At 40.1% G+C, this 8,678-nt stretch overlaps 1 protein-coding gene across 1 annotated transcript; it reads right to left on the bottom strand.

The window, feature by feature from the left end:
• Nucleotides 1–1,594: 1,594 nt before the first annotated feature.
• LOC131891479 (uncharacterized) lies at nucleotides 1,595–3,525 on the bottom strand. Its single transcript, XM_059241071.1, has 2 exons — nucleotides 3,412–3,525; nucleotides 1,595–3,343 (listed from the first exon to the last, which is right to left on the bottom strand). The coding sequence occupies exon 2, from the start codon at nucleotides 3,098–3,100 to the stop codon at nucleotides 1,667–1,669; it is 1,434 nt and encodes a 477-aa protein (XP_059097054.1). The 5' UTR covers nucleotides 3,101–3,343; nucleotides 3,412–3,525; the 3' UTR covers nucleotides 1,595–1,666.
• Between the last annotated feature and the right edge of the window lie 5,153 nt (nucleotides 3,526–8,678).

Here is an 8,678-nt window from a genome sequence, read left to right as displayed (position 1 = left end):
TCTATTTACACCCTGACACAAAAATTTCATCCGTTTGGTTTTGGAATCATACCGTATTTCCAAGTCCATCCTATGTTAGAGGTCCTTTCTAACAAGTTATGTGGTTTTTGTTGCAGGCGCTCATTTATGAATGAAGCAAAATGATAGTCAAAACATTGTATCAAGATTAGCCATTCAAACTTAAATTCAGTTTTGAGGAATTCCTTGGCCACTCATTTCCTGTCCCCCAAAACAATGAATATAGCATCAAACCGTCTATAGTTGGTCAACACCAAGCGGAATAAATTTACTTGTCAGGGTGTACATTGTGTAGGTCTAAATTATGCTCTTTGCCTCTGTCAGGACACAAATTAGCCATTTAGCTCTATTGTTGACCTATTTACAGAATGGTTTTTTTATCCTTTACTTATCAAATTCATTTCGCATATATTTGTTAGGAGACTCAATATGCAAATATCAAAGGGCCCATTTGCTTGTTTTGACCACAGCAAATTCAGACAAGTGATGTTCATTGCTAATTGAGTAATGTGATTCAAAAATTTAAATGTGAATCTCCCGACTTCAAATTCGTTTCAATTTTTTCGCTCTTTGAACTGAGTCTTTAAAAAGACATCAAGAGGAAATAAAATCGAATAAAGTCACCCGAGACTTCCGTTTTAAGTTTTCTTTCTCCGAAAGCAAATTTGGAGCAAAGTTCGCATAAAACAAACTTGAGTACATTTTGATGAATTCTTAGATTTATAATTAAGCTATTTCCAAGTAGTCTTTTAAAACCCGTAAGCCGTTTCTTTCCGTTCCGATAAAGATCATGATTTCCTGAATGTTCTTGCATGAAGAAATAAAGGCATTCTACTTGATACGTTTCCACATCTCTGCATGTTTTTCTAACACGCTTAATCCGCTAAAACACATCAGTAATGTGAAGTTCGATACAATCAAAATAGTATTTGAGAGTACAAACTCCCAGGATCATAAAACAAAAGCAACCCTCTTATCAATACAAATTCTAGCTGTAATCACAAGCATGTATTGAACAAACCTAAACGATCTTTAGCCACAAAACCTCGAAGGAAGTATCACTAGTTCGTTAGTTGCCAAAATTTGGAGTTTATAGCTATTGAGTTGGCGTTAACGTTGCTTGGAACAAAAGCGGGTGCTTCCAAATGAAACATATTTCTTTCTTTTCAACTTCGAACATCTTCTAAATTTCACAAGCAGCTTATTCAGCGGAAACCAAAGCAATGGCTAGTGGCATCAGTGTACTTACATAACCCCATATTACTGAAGTACCCCGTACAAACGTACTGAAAGAGGTAAAGTGCGGAACATTTCACAACGCTTGTTGGCTCAAATCCCTGCTTTGAAGGGGCGAAAGTACTTTTGGCTTCTTACCGTCCAATTCAAGGATGGATGGATTTAAGTGCGTTCTCGAGCGTGTGTGTGCGGCAATTCGTACTTAGATGTAAGTCCACCAAAGGCGTGGAAGTACGTTGCCGTTTGCTACGTGGCTCGACGGACAAGATGAAGATCGAAGATTTCTTATGGGGACGTGTGTGTGAATGTACTTTCACGAGATAAGAGTACATTTGGTGCTTCTGCTCAGTTCATTTATTTGGAAACATGAAAATAGATACGATTCATATAACATTTAGAGTAAATTTAAAGGTTACAGGTAGGAAAATATCTTAGCCAGAGTCTCCAAGTTCTGGAAGAGGAGGGGTAGTTGTGAGGGATCCAGGCCTTCAGCTGCCAAAAATTCCCGACTCTCCGAGGTAAATTGGCCTAGAAGAACGACATCCTCGTGGGGAACCACTTTTGGTACGTAAAAAAGACACGCGTGGGCAATCACGTGAATATGCTTGTACTCAAAGTTTTGATTGGCAATGGTCGAGACGATCTTCTCGAACATTAGAGCTTCTCTCGGGTTGGAGATAAGTCCCAGAGATTCTTGGATCCGGAGAAATGGAACACTTTGAACGAAACCTTCAACCTTGTGGGAGGGGAACAGCCATCGAAGTTGTTGGGAACCAGATTGAGATCCAAAGTATTTGCCCAGAAAGAAAGCCAGAAAAAGGGGCGTGTTTTCCCGTAACAGGAACTCTTGGGTCCTCAGAGAGAGCACTGAGAAGTCGGGGAATTGTCGGGCAAAGTTATGGAACAATGAGGTAAGGAGACGGAGAAGGTCGATGAAATGATTCATGTTCAATGTCTGGCCCGTTTGATGGTAGTTGATGAACGAGCGGATGATCTCAGGGGAAATGCGGAATTTCATTTGAGCTGTCATCCAACAAAAATTCAAACTGAACGCCTTGTGCTTCATCGCAGCTGGATTGGGAGAGGGGATCAACGGTCCCGAAGTAAGGGGTTGGAAGCCTTCGCCGGAAAATCCAGAATCTGAGCTCTGACTGCTCATGCTCGAGCTGTGGTGTTCCTCCTCCTCTTGGTACATCTGAATGAACTTGCGTTTATAATGGAGCTTCATATTAGAATTGGACATGTCCATGGGACGTCCAGACTCGTCCCCGTCGACCTTGCGCTTGACCCGGAGTTGTTCCATGAACTCGCCAATCTCTTGTTCATCCAGCTTGGCCTCGTCATGGTCTCCCTTGGTCCCTTGTGCTGCCTTTACCAGCTCCTTGATGGACTCCAGGTTCATGTTATAGGACAACGGCAAGTCTGCCAACAAGTCGACCTCACTCCCATTGGGACCCAATCGTTTCTGGATCATTTTTCGGAACCGCTCCTTCTTCTGCATCGAGTTCAGAACCGCATCCGGAGCCATTCCATTTTGGAGGCACGCCTCGTATCTGCATTTCCGGCATTGCTTTCTGGTCTTCAGAGTGATCTCACACTTTCCTCCACGTTTACACACAAACTTGGGATCACGGTCTTTTTGAATGGCTCGTCGGAAGAAGGCTCGACAGGAGAAGCAAGAGCTTGCTCCATAGTTCAAATGGTATGTTTCGGATTCGCCTTTGCAGATGGAACACACTTTGGATCGCCGCTTGTCAGAGTGGATGCTCATAGCATCCTCATCGTCACTATAAAAAGTGATATCCGACAGCATTCGCTCCCGATGGATAACCCTTAAGCCTTCCATTGAGGTTGTTATCTTGTTAACAGCGGCGATCAAACACGGGTCTACTTGCTTGCTCGCTTCGTTCGTGACTGAATCAGAAAGCTTCAACCCGGGTGATTCGTATGCTATGAGTGAGTTGGTCGCCCTCTCATTGGAGGAACGCCGCCGATTTTGTTTTCGTACAAACCCGAAATTATAGAGTTCTTGACGCCTCTTAAAGCCCTTATTGACTGACTGTTTGAAGGACCCTTAAAAGGCTACAAACTATAAAAGAGTACATATACGAATGACAATCTTCTAACACTGTAGTGGCTTCTCGGTTTTCTGATTACCTTTCAACCCCTGGTAAAGTACGTACAAGAAAGAATGAAGAACGTACTTCCCCAGTTACAGTGTGACTTCAGTGGAAACAGAAGACGTGGATCGACGCACTGTTAGATGTACTCCTCTGAAACTCGTGAGTCGAGAAGATTGGAGCGCAGGCAGTGAACGTGTAGCAGGCGAGCATATTTCAGTCCAATGCCTGGGACCACCGACACACTGGTGCTGTGTTCATGGTTTTTCCCGTTTTCCTTGATGTGACTTGGCCTTTGTTAGTAGAATGGTTGCTCTCTCGTTCGGCCTGTCATCTGAGGACAGGTGTTCCAATTGAGGGATATTCTTACTGCGTCATCACAGCCACCATTAAGTTTCACCTCACCCTTGGGAATGACCATGGGTTTGACCATTTACGCTAATAAAGCATCAACTCTTGATGTAATTTGAATCCTTCAAAGTATACTTGGACACAGCTGGTCAATTATACCAAGCATCGTAGATTGCAAATCGAGGGCCTTACACACGCTTCCCCTGAAGTGTTGGGCTGTAATTATTTCATATTTTTCGTCATGAAATGTTTTATGCCCTATCTTTTTTTTTTAAATGAAATTGAAAATGAAATTGGATCTCAATTTGAAAATGTGTTTGGTTTCCAAAAAAACTGATGTTAAATCTAGATTATTGTTGATTCGACGTTTGCTAAATGCGCAGTAAAATTTAATACCATCGGGAAATATTGATAAATCGAGATCTGATCATGTTGTAGGGGCCTTTTAATAGTAAATGTGCATGATGTGCTATTTTGTATGCATCTCAAGGCATTTATATGAGATTTTAAGTAGTATTTCTTCAAGGTATCAATTTGTCCACATAAATTGCCAACAGTTCTTCAACTCTCAGATCTTAGCAACTCTAAAATAATATGATTCATCATTTCAGTCTCTGGCTCATCATGGATGTGATCTTGAGCCTGAAAGCCTTACAAACAAATTGAACCAATGAACTCTTTCCAAACATATGCCTACCCTTGACAAGCCCTCACTACATACAGTCTGTTATCTTTTGCAAGAACACAAATCTGTCATCATTATGCAACCAGTGATATGCCATACCACAAAGTTCTAGAAATATGGACTGCAAGCAAGCTTCCCGCCAAATTGCCCTTCTCTTGGTCTTGGTGACTCTAAGCCACTTTTCAAATTAAAGTGATACAATAAGGAATGTAGATCCCTTGAATTAAAGGCAGGTCATTTTTATATTAATTACTTGTTAGGTGGTTTGTTTCAAAGTTTTATTACTAAAAGCTTATGTAGCTGACCAAGAGCAAGCCGAAAGCTCGAATTTATGAATTGTTTACTAAATAACTTTAGACGTATCTCTTGAGATTCCTGAACACAGACTTGATCTCAAATTTGGCCAAGCTTATCTATTCAACATAATCTTGTGGTCGTATGAAGTGCTCATGTAAAATAAAGTGAACTGTTTAAAAGTTAAGAATTATTTGCTTCCATTTGCTATCCACATCCCCAGAAGTCCATGGCCATATAAATTAGGTTTCAAAATAACTTCCCGAGTCCCAAACTGAAAAGCGAACGTGTCCTGGGTCATAGTGGTTTGCTTCAGTTGAGCTCACAAGTGTAAAAAAGACGAACGACAAAGGAGCTTGTTGGGCCTCGAGGTATCTAGTTCGTACTGTGGTAATAGAAGGCCGCATAGCTTACTGTATTGCTCTGCAGTATGTATACATGTATACGTAGTATGTCCACTGTACCGTCCTTTCTTTCCCCGTTGTTCTCGGAGTCCGTCGGAGTGGAGTACATACACAAATGCACTTCTCACAATCCAGGATCGCTCCTGAGCTGGCAGTAGGCTCGTATTTGTACTCTCGAGTTGCTGACAACGACAAGACGAGGGAAATGAGCCTGGCCAGCACCTCGGCCTCGATTATTGTACGATAGATGCCTTCTTACGATTCAAAGAGGTGAGGGGAGGCAATGCAAAAAGCACAAAACAGACACAAGCTCACGCCCTCAGAGAAAAGTTTTGTATGGTGTCTAAAAGGTACAGAACTTGTTGCGAAGAGACGCATTTCAAAACTGAATGTTATTCCCGCACTTGGAGGTTCTGAAATGCGTTGAGCAAAAGCCTTAGATGACAGAATGCAAGTGAGCATAAGTTTGTCTCATTTTCAGCTCCAAATTGTCTGCTTTGATTTTAACTTTACTATCAAATTTTTGTTTTGAAATTAGTAGCCCACTTTGGGTTGATCAAACAAGTCCAAAGAAAGCAATTAAATGAAATTACAAATATACCAAAACCATTTTGTCATCGGAAAATTGTCAGATTTCAATTCAGCAGTTCGTACAGGAACGAGTTATTGACATCATTCGTCCAAAGAAGGGCCAGTCCGAAATTCAAAAAAGGATCAGGGAAATTTTAACCGAGCCAATGGCAATTTGAGCATCTTAAGCTTTAAAAAAATGGCATTTGCTAACAGAGTAAACTAAATAGAGCCTTCAAGCATTGCTCATTCCATTGATGGCTCAAAACTCCTACGATTGTGCAAAACTCAAATATGCGGCGAATTCGGATTTGTGACGTAGCAAAAGTAAACTTTTAAATTCTGGAGTAATTGCAATTGTTAGCATCCGCTTTCAGGTTGGTTTGCAGCAACTATGTTCGGGCTAATCGCTAAATATCTTTTCATACATTCACAGAAATTTGATTGAGTCATTCGTTGGACAGTAGACAGAAATATAGAAATGAAAAGTTTATTCAATCCCTACTGGCTGAAACGCCTATTTTGATTCCTTTTCTGCATTCTTGGCCAAAAATGAGGTCACGGGAACAAAGAAATAATGCTGGATGATCTAGCATTTTTATTTATATCAACAGCCACGGACCATTTACTCATTACCGTCTTTTTCTAGCCTCATGCTGATTTAGGTTAGCTTTTAGGGAACTCAAGTTTTGCACCAAACTTCAAATTTCAAACCTGCTCTCTACTGATGCATTAATTTTGTTTCCAGCACGTTGACATAATCAATGCAATTTCAAGATGAACAGAATAAACTCCCAAATTACTCGCAAAAAAAACCAATCTTCAGCCATAGAATGTTAAATGAATAGAGATGAGCGTGACGTATTTAGAGAAACCAAAAGAAGATAAGGCATGCCCAATTCCTGCTTTGTTCAGATACTCACCCCTACGAAAATCGCGAAGTTTGAAGCTAATCTTAAGCTTTTTTGTCTTCTCATACATATTGAAGGAGAGCAGAATTGCAGAAAAGCAATGCTCATCATTGAAATTGAACCTTAAACTTTTTGACAAAGGCTAATTTTTGCCAATTGGATAAAGAAAGGGAACGGAAATTCAAGTAAAAAAATGCAAATACGCCTTGAGTTACCTATCAATGACAATCAATACATGCATTCTTGTGAAGAGATGATCGAGAAAAAGGAATCACTTAAAAATGGAAGCATAACAAATATGAGATCAATATGATTGTTTCATCCTTCGGATTTTAAAGAAAAATCGTGTGTGTGTGTTAAAGCCATCATATAGAATGGACTGTACAACATTGAAAGAAACTCAGTTTTTGTGCCTTCTGAAATTTCTTCCCCGCCTTCAAAGAACTTTCTTGACCATGTTCTCATCAAAATGGACTATTGAAAAATCCAACACCATACCATGAATATTCCAATTTTAGCCTAATGAAAAATGGTAACCCTCTGACTTTTGGCCATCTGAAGACTGACTCCTGTAATTCCAGATCTTTGTCCTTAATTTGGTCAGTTGAAAGGGAGTCCTTTGCCGTTGTTGCATGAAGTTCTCCACACACCAATGGTTCGAGGATGGACACCGAAAGGCTCGCCCACTTCCCTCAGCCTCTTGCCGGTCTTCATCGGACCGTTTGCTTTGGTTCTGACCTCAAGATCTCACATAGTTGCATTTTCGAACATTGTTTTGCAGACAAACGATGAGAAGGTTACCAATCGTCTCAAGGCTGTAGTCAGATCACTTGTAATATGCCACTTTGTGCTCAACAGCTATTCTTAATGAAAGAACGGGGCCAAATACGCAATGCTTTAATCTATTTTCTTCTTATTCTAATTCACTCTCTCGGAACCTATCAAGATAACTAAAACATATCGCTAAAGCCTATACCAATTGAGAGCTTCAAAAAACTTTGACAAATCATCGTAGATGTCCTGGGCAAGAATTAGAAAATGTCAATGCCATCCGAAAACTCAAATGGGTATTAAGTAGGATCAGCAAACGAGTCTGACCATTTACGTTGGAAGGGGTACACACTGGTGGATTATCAATCTGCGTTTACAGTACAGGGAGGTTAACAAATGGTTCTTGCTCCTCAAAGCTATTAATGGTATAACACTTGCTCTCGTGCCTCATAAAAATTGGCTTATAAATGTTCTCTTCTCTAGAGTAGGCTTGGCTGGATGTCGTGAGCTCACTTGAAACACAGAGGCCGGGAAGACCGACTGTTCCGTACCAATGTCTAATGTTCTTGAGCTGTCTTTTGCAAAATCATACAAAATCTTATGGGTGATTAGTCTCTCTGATAACTAAATGGGTAATGCATTTTTCCTCTATGTGATGTTACAAGGAATTTACATGGTAATGCAGAATGGCCATTTAGGATGAGTTTTTGAACAGACCTGACATTATGATCAAGCCCTCCTAAATATTAATGGGTAAGACATATTTTGGATGAAAAGCAATATCCCAGAAGGTTAGAGGTTGCGTTGCTCCATTTTTTGTGAGTGAGCTGAAGAGATTCTTATACGTGTAACTCTTGATTTTGACCGCAAAATTTTTGCACTTCATATTTGCCTCTTGAGTAATTATTGTTAAGACTAAACCTGGGTTGCAATCTTTTATAGGTAATTGACGACAAAGAATTAATCAAAGAGTAGCTACTTCAATGAATCAGCACAAAAGGCGGGGATGTCTGCCCACTGTAACAGTTATTTGTCAATCTCTTTTAGAAGTCATTTTTTTTCAAGGATTTGTTTTCAGTCATTGAAAGTAAGCGTTCACCACATGCACACCTCTTAATTGCCGATGTATTTACATCAGCTATTTGGAATAAGCCGAACTTTGTTAAAGATTTGTAGTCTTGTACCAACAAACTTTGATGCACACACAAATTAAGTATCAAATTTTAGTAGAATGATTTGGAAATCTGTAAATATTTGAAGGGTAATACCAGCACTATGACGAACCAAAAATGGCTTTAAAATGGACGGAGGGGCTTGT

This window comes from Tigriopus californicus, chromosome 12, assembly GCF_007210705.1.
Source record: "Tigriopus californicus strain San Diego chromosome 12, Tcal_SD_v2.1, whole genome shotgun sequence".
In the NCBI taxonomy this organism is placed as follows: Eukaryota; Metazoa; Arthropoda; class Copepoda; order Harpacticoida; family Harpacticidae; genus Tigriopus; species Tigriopus californicus.
The sequence above is the reverse complement of the archived record's forward strand: the minus strand, read 5'-3'. Positions and strand labels throughout refer to the sequence as shown.